The sequence below is a fragment of the Triticum urartu genome, chromosome 2A, assembly GCF_056163025.1.
Source record: "Triticum urartu cultivar PI428250 chromosome 2A, HENAU_Tu73, whole genome shotgun sequence".
Classification (NCBI taxonomy): domain Eukaryota; kingdom Viridiplantae; phylum Streptophyta; class Magnoliopsida; order Poales; family Poaceae; genus Triticum; species Triticum urartu.
This window is the reverse complement of record NC_141874.1, coordinates 140,546,449-140,562,543: the sequence shown is the minus strand read 5'-3', so window position 1 is coordinate 140,562,543 and position 16,095 is coordinate 140,546,449. Positions and strand designations below refer to the sequence as shown.

The following is a 16,095-nucleotide window of genomic DNA, read 5'->3' as shown; positions in this document are numbered from 1 at the left end:
GACAGACAGAGGCGTAATTTTAATTGAAGGCTTTTCAAGCGCAGCAGTACATCTGCACCATATGACGCTATAGGCATTATTACCGTCGCTACCACGGCAACAACAAGAACATGCAAAGTTTAAAAAGCTCGCGTACAATAGACTAATAATACAAAACCTTTTCCCAGCGACTGGTCGGCCCATAGATAACAGTACTAGAAGTTGAGCTGCGCAAGCGTCACTTCGTCTACCTCTCCTCCAAGATGAAGTAGATTGCACTCCCAGCTTCAGACTACTACCTGTGGGTCGAGCGCCGCTGCGCATCGGCGGCGCCATCAGCTACCTGCAGGAAGTAGGAACAAATTGTCACACACACTCATGGAGCATGCAAGCATGGAAAAACCGAGCTAAATCGGCGCAACAACATAATAACCAAACCACATGAACCTGCACGCTGCGCAACAAAAGCACGCCATAGTTTAACATCACATCAAACAGAGAGCACGGAACTAAAAAGCATATGACGGATATTGTCTAACATACATCTCGATAGATTAGACAAAACGATGGAGACCTTCTCTTAGTTCCATATATAATTAGAGTCATTCACTAGTAAAACGTCCAACGGAACTTGAGCAATATAGACACATGAGCATACAGAGGTGCATGACTCAGGCATTCCTGGGGCACTTGACCTTACAGCAGCTTGTTTCTTTTTAAGTTCCAAGGTGGCATCCTAAATGTACAGTTGAAGAACAAGGACCATGGATAAAGAATTGTGAAAACACTGCACTGAAATAACCGATCCCTGATAACTGGGAAAAAATAAGCTAAAATCATGTGTAGTACTTCCATATTTGCATCGAAACAGCTTGAAACCAAAATCTACTTTATATCTTCAAATCCATGGGAGCCGTATCTGCTACTTGCATAAGATTTTATTGACCCAGTAAGTACAATATGGAATTTATATATCTTATTAACAAATAACAAGTTAGGCTAGGCAGTCGAGGGGCATGTTCGGGACATGATTTCAGATGCTAAGAGGCACAATCAGTCCCTAACATCATATAAAAAGGTAAGCATGTAGCAAGATATTGGTTAAGAAAACTGCATTCACGTCAACAGGAATGTCAATTTTGTAAGCCAGATAGAACATTTTTTTCTTCTGTCTGTCAGAAGAAATAATTCAGTCCAAGTAAATGGCCAATGCAGCCCATCCATAACCAGGACTAGATAAAAAAGGAATATTTACCATGTTCCCTATCACAACGAAACACAGATTTATGAGTTCTCAAATGGAGTAGGACAACATGATAAAAGCAAACCAGGCCTAATATTCTTGACAGATTTATTCTCATGTCCATACAGAACATAACAAGCTCTAAAATAATTTTGATACATGCAAATGCTTTATTTTGAGATGTTTCATTGGCCAGAAGAACAACCAGCTTATAAAGGGACAGCCATAGAACAACTCACCACTAATAAACTAACATTGAAAGTCCACAAACCTACGTACTGAACTGAACTACTCGTAGATCACATAAAGCTATTTTACAGTCTAGAGGACATGCAGCCTTGAGAAAATGGAAGGCAGAACCTCCCACAACCCATGGCGCTGCATCATCAAAAATATGGTCTGGGCATGGGTCCGTTAATTATCTTCAGGTAGGGTCACACAACCCATGGTGAAAGGTACACATAGTATCTGTCGTGTGACCCTACCTGAAGATTTAGTGCTTTAAGTGGAAGTAGGAGGTAGAACTCAGCGGAATATAATTAACCACAAAAGCTTCCTCGGAGCTCAGAGTGATGAAATAAAACCACAGCAGCTATATACGACAATCAATCATGTTCTGTAATTGAATTCTGTAATTGGAAGCTAATAAAGCTTCTTGATTATACGGCATGGACAAGTAAATAAAGTGGCATGTTGCATTAGCAAGAAAAACTCAGCGGCAGAATCATTTAGAACAGACACCTCAATAAATCATTGCCACCTCGTCGGGTAAAGTATCAGAAACAAGGAGTGGATCGAACTTAAAAACAACACCCTTTCTGAATTAAATCCAAAATACAGATCAGAGCAGTCAAACAAACACCGCACCTTCCTTCACTTGTACTCAAACGATGGTATCGGAGGGCTGGGCGTCTCGAAGCTCTCTAATATCTCCGACATGCCAGTACTGCCGCTGGGCTTCTTCTCCTCCTTCTTGCCAAAGAGGCCGCCAAACCAGCTACCCCCACTGCTTGAGCTCGGGACCTCTGCAGGGGACACGACAGGCTGAGGCAGGCCTGGGAAGCCACCTCCTCCCGTCGAGATAGCGGCGGCCATGTTGGGATCATCAGCAGGGAGCGGCGGGAGCATCTGCGGTGCGAATCGGTTGGCCATGAGGCCGGCGCCCTCTATGAGGGCGAGGAAAAAGCCGCCCGCGAGTGCCGAGCGGCCAGAAGCTTTGATGCCCTGCCGCATGGAGAGAACCCCTCCAGTGGCGGCGCCACCTATGATGGAGTTCCAGGGGTCCTCCTTCCGGCGCACGTAGGCCGAGGTGCAGTGGAAGGTGGAAAAGAGGGTGCCCCACACAGCAAAGCTCCCCCCGAGTTGAGGGGCGTTCATGCGAGCGGCCTGCATGCCGCCAGTAATTCGCGCACCATTGGGCGAGTTACGAAGGCCCTTGAGAAAGTGATAGACAGAACCACCGACAGCACCCATGGCGAAAGCACTGCCTGCATCATCAATGATGCGGCCTGGGCACGGTTCTCTCTCGAAGAGATCTCTCTCGGAGACAGGAGCCGACATAGTATTAGCTGCGTAACCCTATCTGAAGATTCGATGCGTTGTGGTGAACTAAAATCTTCCCGGGGTTCAGAACGAGAGTATATATAACACGGTCGATCGTCCCTGATATATAAGGAGGTAATAAGGCTTCTTGATGTACACGACATGGACTCCTAACCGCGGACGGCCTCAACACCAAGTAATAAATAAGCTAAGAGAGAAACCGGATCGAACTGAGAAAACATCTGAAACTGAATCCAAAATACAGATCGGAGAGAAAAACCGCACCTTTTTTCTCACTTGTAGTCGAACGATGGTATCGGAGTGCTGGGCGTGTCAAAGCTCTCTAATATCTCCGACTTGCCGCCGCCGCCGCTGGGCTTCTTCTCCTCCTCCTTCTTGCCGAAGAGGCCGCCGAACCAACTACCCCCGCCGCTGGAGCTCCCGACCTCCACGGGGGGCACGGGTGGCTGGGGCATGCCTGGGAAGCCGCCGGCGCCTCCCCCCGCCATCGCGGCGGCCAGGTTGGGATCGTCGGTGGGGAGCGGCGGGAGGTTCTGCGGCGCGGCGAGGACGCGGTTGAGCATGAGGCCGGCGCCCTCGATGAGCGCGAGGAGGCAGCCGCCCATGAGCGCGGAGCGGCCGGCGGCGCCGGGGCCCTGGCGCATGGAGAGGAAGCCGCCCGTGGCGGCGCCGGCGATGATGGAGTTCCAGGGGTCCTCCTTCTGGCGCACGAAGACCATGGTGCAGTCGAAGGCGGAGAAGAGGCCGCCCCAGACGGCGAAGCTCCCGCCGACGCGCGGCGCGTTGAGGCGCACCTGCTGGGCCCCGCCGAGCAGGCGCTCGCCGTTGGGCGAGTTGTAGGTGCCCTTGAGGAAATGGAAGATGGAGCCGCCCACCGCCCCCATCCCGAACGCGCCGCCCACGTCGTCCAGGATGCGGTCCGGGCACGGCTCCCGCGAGGTCTCCGGCGTGCCCATCTCCTCCTCCTGCGGCGATTCGGCGGCGGGGGCGGCGGCGGCGAGGAAACCCTAGGTCCCGGGCGGCGGCTGGCGTGGGGAGGAAGAAGAAAGGGGTGGGGGAGAGATGGAAGGGAGCTCCGTCGAAACGTGGGGGAGGGGGAGCTTTTTAGCCGTGGCTGGATCTTGTGGTTTACGTGTTCCCGTCGGGTGGGGTCCGCTGTCAGAGGCCCATTCGTCTGCGTGCTCCCGCAGCTCGCCTTGCGAGGCCCGGAGATATTTTAGGGGCGGCGGCCCGGCACCGTTTTTTCTTGTCCGGTGTGTGTCACGAACTTGCGAGGCTCCTCCGTATTTTGGGTCCAATGGAATCTCGCTGTTTGGGCCGGGTACACTGTACTTATTATATAAAAGTGTTGCGTCTATAAGTAGATTTTTTTTCTCCCCTAATATAGAGGCCCATAATCTTGTAAAGGCTACCTAATTTTATTGACATGTCTTAGTCGGCACATTGGAATGGAGGGAGACTTCGACGGCGTTTCCTATTTAGCGCTTCAGGCGCCGGTTGTAGATCATTTGACAAACCGGCGCACACCCCTATCCCTTGTTAGGACGGCCCATTCCACTTTTTTTTCTGGTTTAATATGCTAAAAACATGCGTGGCTGGGATTCGAACTGGCGACCTCCAACGTATGTTTACTAACCGACCCAGCAAATGACATGTCATGATAATATATTTCCTTTTATTGTTTTGTATAGTTTCTCCAGCCGTTTTTCTTCTTCTTTTGTTGTGGGCTTTTTTTGGACCGGTTTTTTGTCTTTCTTTTTTTGTTACATTTTTCATGCTTTTTCCTTTTTTCTTTATTTTTTCCTCAAAATGTAAAAAACAAATTTGATGAACTTTTTTCACATTGATGGAAATTTTCCAATTTTTATGAACATTTTAAATAATTTGATGACCTTTTTTCCAATCGTTGAACTTTTCAAAATTGGTGAACTATTTTCAAGTTCAATGATCTTTTTTGTAATGATGAAATTTTCCAAATTTGATTTTTTTTTCAAATCGATGAACCTTTCAAAATTGGTGAACTATTTTCAAATTCAATGATCTTTTTGTAATGATGAAAATTTTCACATTTGATGTTTTTTTCAAATCCATTAACTTTTTTACCAATTTGATGATTTTTTTCAAATCGTTTTTTAATTTCATGAATATTTTCAAAATACGTGAACTTATTTGGATTCATGAATTTTTTGCGAATTTTATCATTTTGTTTTTGTTTTTTAAATGCAATTTAGCGAACCGGGGGAAATAAATGTGCAATCTACATGGATCGGCCCACTAGCGTTGGTGTGTGTGCGCCGGGGAGCTTCCTTGCTGCCTAGCACCGAATAGGAGCTCCTGACTTCGACAATATTCTTTGTTGATGGACGTGGGCATTATAAGGGGATCCCAATTAGCGCCCCGCTATGTGAAGATTTCTGGGCATGGCATTTTGAGAAGATTGTAATCTTCACCGGGCGTTCGGCTTACCAGATGCTTGCGAAAACAAAGCAACGGTGGGAGGAACGGCTAGAGGGGAGGCTAAGCTCGTCGACCGGCGATGTGGGCCACTGGAGAAATTTATGAAAATGTGTGTACCTTCGAAGCCGAAGGTGTTTCTGTGGAGGCTTGCACAATATTCACTTGTAACACGAGATGTTCTAGCTAAAGACACATGGCCAAAAGTATTACCCATGAATTATGTTTTTCGATAAAGACCTGCGAATTATGTGGCGCGGGAGATTCATGGGGCACTCGCTAATCAGTTGTGCGATGCCGAGATATGTGTGGGCACTAGGGGTGAATTGATCGTTGACCTACATTGCAATTCTTCAAAACCGACGGCTCTTCTCCTTGATGGACTCCATGACACGTGAAGAATTTACTCGAACGGTCATAACCATGTGGGCAATCTAACACGCCCAGAGGGAAGCTATTCGTGAGAATGTTTTTCAAAGCTCTTTCTCCAGCACGTCTTCGTGGATAGCTTCTTAATGGACGTCGGTTTGGCCAAGGCACCAAGGGTCCTTATATGTCTAGACAGGTGGTGGAGTGGTTTCCACCACCTTCTGGATTGGGGGGAAACTGGGTCCGAAAATAAAGAGAAATTGGGTTTCCACCTCCTGTCTTTTTTTTTTGGTCGCATTTATACCAATATAAAAAGACCCAAATAGGCAGATCCAAACCATCCCGACCATCAAATCATGTTATCTAACGGTTCAAATCGCTCCAATGTTGAGCACCAAACACGTTTAACGCTCTAATTACCCACCACTGGCATTGGTTATAAACATGTTTTGACTCAACGCTATCCCTTGAAATCTGGCATGTAATTAATATCCTACCATTTCCATGTAAAAATAATTGATATCTTACCAAATACCACCGTGCAACAGATATATCTTACCTAATATAACGTGCAACTAATATTCTATCTAATATAAACGTGCATTGCACGTACATTATTACTAGTCAACGTAAATTTCACGCCACGCCGTAGTGCCGTATCAATGTATCATTAATGTTCAAAACCAGATTTGCTCCCATGGTTTCAGAGATCCAGGCGTATCTATCTGTATCCTCGTCTCCACCGAATGCGAGGAAGACGCCAGTTTTGACTATGGAAATGCTACGCACGTACGTACGTGCCCATCGACCGAAACGAAAGAGATACGATGACGACGCATAGGCAGTGCGGCAACGTTGACCCGGCCTGGCATCGGCCGCGGGAGAGAGGCGGGCGGGCTGACCTGACACGGGAACTGTTCAACCTTTGACGAACGAGCTCCAAAAACCGCAGGCCGCTCATGGTTTCTCGATAGATCCCGCGCTCGCCCACAGAAATCGGTCGTCCGAGGCGTCGTCGCAGCCCCCTCTCCTCGCTGGACGCCGCCCCACGTACGCACGGCATGTATGTATGTATATATATCTCTGCATACAAACAACGGGCAAACCATTGGCCGGGAAGAAGAACACGAGGGAAAAGAAGATAGCAGCAGCGTCTTTCATCAGAGTTTAGATCATCGCAGAGCGCAACGCTAGGCCAGGCGACGACGACATGGGCCGTTGGTTGAAGCCAGATGTACGTGCAAGACCGTTCGATTACTTCAGAGTTATTTTTGTATCTTGCCTTAACGATCCTGGTGGTGGTGCAGGTTTACCCGCTGATCGGCGCCATGTCGCTGGTGACGGGGATGTGCGTCTTCCAGCTCACCCGGAACGTCTTCCTCAACCCGGACGTCAGGTGAGGCCTCCAAGCCGCCCCGATCGATCGATCGGATCATTTCGAATTTCGATGCATGCATGTGGTTAACCGTTTTGCTCTCTTGCTTTGTTCAGGGTGAGCAAGAGCAACCGGCAGAGCGCGGTGCCGGAGAACGAGGAGGAGGGCGAGAGGTACAGCCAGCACGCCTTCCGCCGCTTCGTCAGCGCGCACCGCCCGGAGGTCTTCCCCGCCATCAACCGCTTCTTCTCTGGGTTCAGCGCCAAGTGATGTGTCCATTGCATGTGTGTGTACGTGTGTCGCGTGTGAATATGTTGGTTCGTGATTGTGTCATTAGCGTGGAGGCGTGCCATGGATATGTGCTCCTAGACACGCCTCAGGTGAATAAATGGTGTGTTGGAAATATAAGAGCAGCTCTAGAAGAGTTGCCATAATTTGAATCGTGGTCCGCTGGCTATATGGACTGCGTTTCATAATAATTTGAATTTGAAGGCTGTCGGCTTGTGCGCAAATACAAAATCACCAAACGGCATTTTTTTTATCTGCTCTCCTGATTTTAGTTTCAATTCAAGTAGCAATTTTCTTTTGCAGCCAAACAGCTCATAATTGTCACCAAATGCGATAGACATAATTAGCAACTACTATATGTTAGTGGCCAAAAGTCGTATTATTACATATAATTTTACGACTTGAAATATCGTTAAGCGGCATTTTCAAAATATACAATGCCCCTAATCGACATTGCAAACTACTACTACCTTCACTACGCCGTTTCCACCGCCGCCTAGTCATTGTCCTCCTCATCGGTACACAGACAAACGTAGTCTGAGAGATCTCGCCTCCCGTGTCGCTCTCACGGGCGGCTCGGGAGAAACCCCAGCCGTCGCCGACAGCCACCCTCGCCTCCCCCCTCCTCCTCCTGCCGCCGCCGGAGGGCGTCCCTGGGCAAAGCCCTCGGCGCTGGCGCCGGCGGGGACGGCTCTCCCTCCTCTTCTCCAGGCGTGGCGGCGCTGGACGCTGGCCGGCGACGGGGACTCGCGGGCGGTCGGGGGCGCGCACCGGCAATGGTGGCGCAGTGCGCCGGCGCGAGCGGGGCGGAGGCGTGGGCAACTGGGTCTCCAAGGATCCGACGCCGCTCTGCCCAGGGGAGCTCCAGATCCCGCTCCCTTCGGACAGCGGCCCGTTCCCTTGGCCGGCGGTCCCTGCGGCCGCGACTGGGGGCTGGTGGCGTAGGTGGGTGTGGTGGTCAGCGCAGCGTGGTGAGCAGGCCATGGCGGTGCCTGGTGACTGTCATGCCTGGTCTGGGTGTGTAGGATCTAGAAGTAGATGTGTCTAGAGAGGGGTGATTAGACACTTTGTGCTAAAGTTGCAATTTTTTAAGCCTTTTCGATTTAAGTGGAGTTTAGGCACAATTTCAGCACACACAATACATATCAAGCAAGCAAGCAAAGAGTATATTGGTAGCGGAAAGTAAAGCATGCAACTTGCAAGAATATAGAGGGAAGGGTTTGGAGAATTCAAACGCTATTGGAGACACGGATGTTTTTCCCGTGGTTCGGATAGGTGGTGCTATCCTACATCCACGTTGATGAAGACTTCAACCCACGAAGGGTAACGGTTGCCCGAGTCCACACAGGGCTCCACCCAAGGGCAACGGTTGCGCGAGTCCACGAAGAGCTCCACCCACGAAGGGTCCACGAAGAAGCAACCACCCACAAAGGGTCCACGAAGAAACAACCTTGTCTATCCCACCATGGCCATCGCCCACGAAGGACTTGCCTCACTAGCGGTAGATCTTCACGAAGTAGGCGATCTCCTTGCCCTTACAAACTCCTTGGTTCAACTCCACAATCTTGTCGGAGGCTCCCAAGTGACACCTAGCCAATCTAGGAGACACCACTCTCCAAGAAGTAACAAATGGTGTGTAGGTAATGAACTCCTTGCTCTTGTGCTTCAAATGATAGTCTCCCCAACACTCAACTCTCTCTCATAGGATTTGGATTTGGTGGAAAAAAGATTTGAGTGGAAAGCAACTTGGGAAGGCTAGAAATCAGGATTCATATGGTAGGAATGGAATGTCTTGATCTCAACACATGAGTAGGTGGTTTTCTCTCAGAACATATGAGTAGAAATGGTGTGTGTGTTCTGGTGGCTCTCTCATCGAGTGAGAAGGAGGTGGAGGGGTATATATAGCCTCCACACAAAATCCAACCGTTACACACAATTTACCAATCTTGGTGGGACCGAATCAGAAAACTCGGTCGGACCGAAATGGTAAACCTAGTGACCGTTAGGAATTTCGGTGGGACTGACATGCAACTCGGTAGGACCGATTCGGTTAGGGTTTGGGCATAACGTAATCTCGGTGAGACCGATTACACAAACTCGGTGAGACCGAGTTTGGTAATTAGCTAACCAGAGAGTTGGTCAGGCAAACTCGGTGGGACCGATTTGCTCTTTCGGTGAGACCGAGTGGAACTTGGTGAGACCGAAAAGTTACAAAGGGGAAACACTGAGTTTACATTGCAATCTCGGTGGGACCGAGAATATTGCAATAGGTAATAGAGAGTTTGTAATCCCATCTCGGTGAGACCGAGATCCTTATCGGTAGAACCGAATTGCTAGGGTTTGGCAGTGGCTTATGACAAGTGAAACTCGGTGGCGCCGGATAGGAAAAATCGGTAGGACCGAGTTTGGCTTAGAGTTTAGGTCATATGTGGATATGGGAAAGTAGTTGAGGGTTTTGGAGCATATCATTAAGCACATGAAGCAAGAGGCTCATTAAGCAACACCTCATCCCTCCTTGATAGTATTGGCTTTTCCTATGGACTCAATGTGATCTTGGATCACTAGAATATAGAATGAAGAGTCTTGAGCTTGAAGCTTTAGCCAATCATTTGTCCTTAGCATCTAAGGAGTTCCCACAACCTTTAGTCCATGCCACTTCATTGTTGAACTTATCTGAAACATGCTAGATAGAAGTGTTAGTCCAACAAGAGATATGTTGTCATCAATTATCAAAACCACCTAGGGAGCACTTGTGCTTTCAATCTCCCCCTTTTTGGTAATTGATGGAAACATACATCAAAGGTGATAAAGATATAAAGAACAGCAAGTAAAGCTTTGGAAGAACATGTAACAAGCATAGGCTCCCCCTACATGTATGCACTCATGTAAATATGAAATATAGAGGCATGTGAGAGCATAAACATGACAGAGTAGGCAATGTGTTACATGTATCTTGGCCATATGCATCAGAGCAAAAGATTATCAAGAAAAATACCTTCATGCTCATGAGTCCTTCTTGCAAACAGTATGTACATAAGCAAGAATTCCTCATACTCATGATTTTGATGCATATACTTACCTTGTGGTCTCGAGTTGGCTTAGGATGGAATGAACCTGCACAAACAAGGTTAGATAACACAGGTACGTCCACTAGCCAGAGCAAACAAAAGAAACCACAAGAATACCAAGACTGGGATGACATGTGAAGAGTGAGTACAAGATACCACATTGGATTCAACATGTCCCCACGAATAAAGATATGCAATGAATTTGGCTGATTTATTTTCCTTTAGGTGTCTTGCTCCCCCTGAATCTTACATGGGATATTGGGAGAAGATAGGAAACAGAAAGTCAAAGCTGAATAGAACTAAATTCAAAAGACATGTGGCATCTCTCCTCTTGAACATCAAGCGTCTGGGATCCTCGAGACTTTCTCTCCCCCTTGAGGTCTCTCTCTCCCCCTTAATACTTTCTTTCTTGTAGGTTTGGTCCTTGAGACTGTTTCTCTCCCTTGATGTGATCTCTCTCCTACAAGCTTTGATGTGATCTCTCTCTCCCCCTTTGACATCAATTTCCAAGAAGGTTTTTCCTGGAATCCGCCAAATAGGTTTGGTCCTTGAGATTCAGCACAAAGCAGAGGATAAAATTGTGATGCTTGTGGAGGACAAGATTCATTGAGTGGAGCTGGATCCAAAGAAATGTAGAACAAGTGGCAAACTGTTTTTCTGATTGCAAAGTCGGTGGCACCGAGTGGCATATTTCGGTGGTACCGAAAAGATTCGGTTGGACCGAAATTTGCAAGTCGGTGAAACCGAGTTTACACATAGAAAAACACTTGTCACCTCAGCTCACTAGACAAGTAAGATCTTACAAAGATTTGCAATGAATTAGCTGAAGGATTTGTAAGAAATTTGATGCAGAAATATGCAGAACAAGAGCAAAAAGGAAAAGAGTGAAAGTTTCTAGATGAAGTGTGAGAGAGAAGGAAATAAATATGCAAGGAACAAATGCAATAACTCAGAAAAGGGACATAAGAGAACTTCATCTAGAATTGGGCGGTGACATAGTCACCTATGTTAGAGTATATTGACTTAGGAGTCAAGTGAGGAAACTTGATCATAGGTCATACTCATCATTTAAGCTCAAAATGGGGTTACCATTTTTCGTTTAAGCATCTTGATGTATTCACATCTTGTTGAGTTGCTTTGACTCATGTCTTGGAGTAAAGCTTCTCTAAGATGGAACAACATACCTTGGGTGGTGGTGTGGTTCTTGCTCATGTAGTTGAACTTGTGTGGGTGCTCAAGGTTGATGTAGCTCATCAAGAGTTGGGAGCACCACTTGGAGTTTGAGTTCATCTACCTACATGGGTTAGTTCTTGCAAGGAAGAGCACTTGTGTATCCAAAACTGACAATCATGATGCTCAACATAGAATTTGTCAAAGGATATGTTTGAATGGTTTTGTGCTTCCTTGTCTTCAACCACCATGGTGTAGAGTCTTGGTGATGTAGAGATTGCTCAAGATGTGAGTGAGTAGCAATCTCATGGAATTAGATTCAACCAAGTATCTACATGGGTTAGACAACATGCAAGGTGCAAATATATCCAAGACATAAGATAGTTATCATAAGAGATACATCATGGATTATCATAAGCTCATGTCTTGCATGTATCCAATGGAGTTTCTACTCCAAATTCGAAGCATCAATGATGTTCAATTCTCCTCTCAACCTGCAAAACACTTTCTCATCAAGCGGTTTAGTGAATATATCCGCCAATTGCTTATTGGTGCGAACATGCTTAAGATTGATGTCACCCTTAGCAACATGATCTCGAATGAAATGATGACGAACTTCAATATGCTTAGTTCGAGAATATTGTACAGGATTATGACCAATTTTGATAGCACTTTCATTATCACAAAGCAGTGGAACATGTTTCACATAAATTCCATAATCTTTAAGAGTTTGAGTCATCCAAAGTAATTGAGCGCAACATGAACCAGCGGCAATGTATTCAGCTTCGGCGGTGGATAAAGATACCGAGTTTTGTTTCTTGGAAGACCAAGATACAAGAGATCTACCAAGAAATTGACAAGTACCCGAAGTGGACTTTCTATCAACCTTGTCTCCGGCATAATCCGAGTCGGAATAGTCAACAAGATCAAAAGAGGACCTCTTAGGATACCAAATGCCAAAATTTGGTGTATGGATTAAATATCTCACTATCCTTTTCACAGCCTTAAGATGACAATCTTTAGGAGCAGCTTGATATCGTGCACACATGCATACACTTAGCATAATATCGGGACGTGAAGCACATAGGTATAACAATGAACCAATCATCGAGCGATAAACCTTTTGATCAACTGGTTCACCATCTTTGGTTAAATCATTATGTCCACTGGTAGGCATGGGTGTAGACATACCTTTGCATTCTTGCATATTGAACTTCTTGAATAAGTCCTTGGTGTACTTTGTTTGAGAGACAAACGTACCTTCCTTAGTTTGCTTGACTTGCAATCCAAGAAAGAATTTGAGTTCACTCATCATAGACATCTCAAACTTCTCTGACATTAGCTTTCCAAACTTTTCACTAAAGAGAGGGTTAGTTGAACCAAATACGATGTCATCAACATAAATTTGGCATACAAAAAGTTCTCCATTAACCTTTTTAGTGAAAAGAGTATAGTCAATTTTACCAATTTCAAAACCACTTGTAGTAAGGAATTTCGTCAAGCATTTATACCATGCTCTAGGAGCTTGTTTAAGACCATAAAGAGCTTTGTGAAGTTTGTAAACATGATTTGGTTTCTTAGGATTGACAAAGCCGGGAGGCTGTTTGACATAAACTTCCTCCTCTATTTCTCCATTTAGAAAAGCACTTTTAATGTCCATTTGGTACAAGGTGATATTATGGTGATTAGCATAGGCAAGTAAGATGCGAATGGAGTCAAGTCTAGCAACGGGAGCATATGTATCACCATAGTCCATACCTTCGACTTGTGTGTATCCTTGGGCGACGAGACGTGCTTTGTTGCGGACCACTTGTCCATCTTCATCTTGCTTGTTGCGAAACACCCATTTGGTACCAATGATGTTGTGGTTGTTGTCGGGCTTCTCAACCAATGTCCAAACTTGGTTTCTCTCAAAATTATGTAGCTCTTCATGCATAGCGTTTATCCAGTCCGGATCTTCCAATGCTTCTTCAACCTTCATTGGTTCAATGCTCGAGATGAATGAATAGTTTTCACAAAAGTTAGCTAAACGAGTTTTTGAGCGAGTGATTCTCCCGGTTTTTATATCATTGAGAATTTGCTCGACGGGATGATCTTTGGCAATTCTTGCTCGAACTCGTGAGAGCTTTTGCTTGGGTCTTTGTTGAGCATCTTCTTCATCTTGTTCTTCTTCTTGGCCTTCTTCATTGTTGACGTCGTCGTTCTCTTGTCGTGGTGGAGAAGGAGGTTGTTGATGTTCGTCTTGACGTATTTCCTCGTTTTCTTCATCTTGATGTGTCCCACTTGTGGATGCTTCCGTGTCGATTCTTGGTTCACCTTGACGTGAAGTAGAAACTTCCACTTGGACGGATGAGGTACTCTCCTTCACCTCCGTTGGACGAATTTTGCCAATGGACAAGTCTCGAATTGCTTCTGAAGGATCTTTGTCTCCTACATCAATTGGCAATTGCTCTACTTGCGAGCCATTATATTCATCAAACTTCACATCTACCGTCTCTTCAACCTTTCGGGTGAAATTGTTGTAGACACGGTAAGTGTGAGAGTTTGATCCATAACCAAGTAGAAAACCTTCATGAGATTTAGGAGCAAATTTTGAACGACGATGCTTATCAAGAATGTAGCACTTGGAGCCGAATACTCGAAAGTATCCAACTTGGGGTTTGTTACCGGTGAGAAGCTCGTATGCCGTCTTGACGAGTAGCTTGTGAAGATATAAGCGATTTGTTGCGTGAAAAGCTGTCTCAACCGCTTCTGCCCAAAAGTGCTTTGGCGTCTTGTATTCATCAAGCATTGTTCTTGCCATTTCGATGAGCGTCCGGTTCTTCCTTTCAACAAATCCATTTTGTTGAGGTGTGTATGTAGCCGAGAACTCGTGTGAAATCCCTTCTTCGTCAAGAAAGGTGTCCACATTTGCGTTCTTGAACTCCGTTCCGTTGTCACTCCGAACCTTCTTGATCTTCACATCGAACTGATTTTGGGCTTTCCTAGCGAAGCTTCTGAAGATCTTCTGGACCTGCGACTTGTCATTAAGAAAGAACACCCACGTAAATCTTGAAAAATCATCAACTATAACTAGACCAAAAGAATTTCCATCGAGACTCTTGTAGGCGTTGGGACCAAAAAGATCCATGTGAAGTAGCTCGAGTGGCCTTCTTGTGGTCATGATGTTCTTCACGGGATGTCTTCCTCCAACCTGTTTACCTGCTTGACAAGCACTGCAAAGTCTATCCTTATCAAATATGACATCATTAATTCCAAGGATATGATTTCCTTTAATAAGCTTGTCAAGGTTTCTCATGCCAATGTGACCTAGTCGTCTATGCCACAACCAACCTTTTGAGGATTTAGCAACAAAGCAAGTTTTAGGTTGCGCCTTTTTAGAAAAATCGACAATGTAAAGATCACCTCTACGCATACCAGTAAAGACCATTTTATGATTGTCTCGACGAAATACTTGGCAATCTACCTCGGTAAATAGGACATTCAAACCGAAATCAGCAAGTCTAGATACTGAAAGTAAGTTGTAGCCAAGAGATTCAACGAGCATGACATTTTGAATGGAACTATCATGTGAGATGGCCACCTTACCAAGGCCAACCACTTTACCCTTTGAATTATCACCAAAGGTGACATATTTTCGAAGGCCGTTGTTTTCAGCAAGCTCACGAAACATCTCTTCATCTCCGGTCATATGATCAGTACATCCACTATCAAGAACCCATTCCTTTCCTCCTGATTCATATCCCCGAAGATTTGCCATAAGACCAAAATGTCTCATTGCATCGTCGAGATCGAAGTCACTATCATCATCATCATCATAATATTCCGGTTCATCATGATCTTGTGATTCATCATTTCCTAGAGAGGGTAATTTATCAGACAAATGATCATCAAAGTGGTCACTTTTATGAATTCTTATGGCTTTGAGTATGATATCATTAATGATTCCAACATCCCCTTTAGCATGCTTAAGATTGGCAAGTTCAAGAAGACATTTACCAAAACTAGGATCACTAGAGTTCATCTTACTCAAGGCAATGGATTTATGGAGAATTTCATCCAAAGTTTTCAAGGAATGATTGGGAAATCGTTCCTCAAGAAATTTCCATATAGTATAGGCACAATCTTGAGTAGGCAAACTAGCAATCAGATTTTTGGGCAATCCTCTAATGATGAGCTCAATAGTTCTAAGATTGCGAATCATGTCAATATCTTCATCTAGGGTAGGATGCAAGGGATCAATATGGGGTGCACAAGGGCTAGCAATATACTTGTTCAAATGATATTGATTGAAGATTACAAGCATCTCATTTTTCCACTCATGAAAGTACTTTCCATCAAGAATAGGCACTCTATGTCTAAGACTCCCTAGAGTAGACACATCCATCTTCCTCCAATGGTGATTAAACCAAGGCAATGGAGACCAAAGCTCTGATACCACTTGTAGGATCTAGAAGTAGATGTGTCTAGAGGGGGGTGATTAGACACTTTGTGCTAAAGTTGCAATTTTTTAAGCCTTTTCGATTTAAGTGGAGTTTAGGCACAATTTCAGCACACACAATACATATCAAGCAAGCAAGCAAAGA

General features: G+C 45.5%; 2 protein-coding genes and 1 pseudogene across 2 annotated transcripts; 1 reads left to right on the top strand and 2 right to left on the bottom strand.

Annotated features, from left to right (window-relative positions):
- Nucleotides 1-3,885, bottom strand: LOC125536244 (mitochondrial import inner membrane translocase subunit TIM17-2). Its single transcript, XM_048699429.2, has 2 exons — nucleotides 3,050-3,885; nucleotides 1-322 (listed from the first exon to the last, which is right to left on the bottom strand). Exon 1 carries the CDS (start codon nucleotides 3,739-3,741, stop codon nucleotides 3,058-3,060), a length of 684 nt encoding a protein of 227 aa, XP_048555386.1. The 5' UTR covers nucleotides 3,742-3,885; the 3' UTR covers nucleotides 1-322; nucleotides 3,050-3,057.
- LOC125536243 (mitochondrial import inner membrane translocase subunit TIM17-3 pseudogene) lies at nucleotides 330-3,043 on the bottom strand (annotated as a pseudogene).
- A 2,800-nt stretch (nucleotides 3,886-6,685) lies between the features above and the next one.
- On the top strand, nucleotides 6,686-7,524 carry LOC125541247 (B12D protein). The gene is made up of 3 exons (XM_048704704.2): nucleotides 6,686-6,842; nucleotides 6,916-7,004; nucleotides 7,100-7,524. Exons 1-3 carry the CDS (start codon nucleotides 6,819-6,821, stop codon nucleotides 7,251-7,253), a joined length of 267 nt encoding a protein of 88 aa, XP_048560661.1. The 5' UTR covers nucleotides 6,686-6,818; the 3' UTR covers nucleotides 7,254-7,524.
- The last annotated feature ends 8,571 nt before the right edge of the window (nucleotides 7,525-16,095 follow it).

Bases quoted from the DNA above. Each gene is read 5' to 3' on its own strand.
- LOC125541247 (XM_048704704.2), top strand. From the start codon at position 6,819: ATGGGCCGTTGGTTGAAGCCAGAT. The intron at 6,843-6,915 runs GTACGTGCAAGA...GTGGTGGTGCAG, and splicing joins GCCGTTGGTTGAAGCCAGAT to GTTTACCCGCTGATCGGCGC. The intron at 7,005-7,099 runs GTGAGGCCTCCA...TGCTTTGTTCAG, and splicing joins TTCCTCAACCCGGACGTCAG to GGTGAGCAAGAGCAACCGGC.
- LOC125536244 (XM_048699429.2), bottom strand. From the start codon at position 3,741: ATGGGCACGCCGGAGACCTCGCGGGAGCCGTGCCCGGACCGCATCCTG.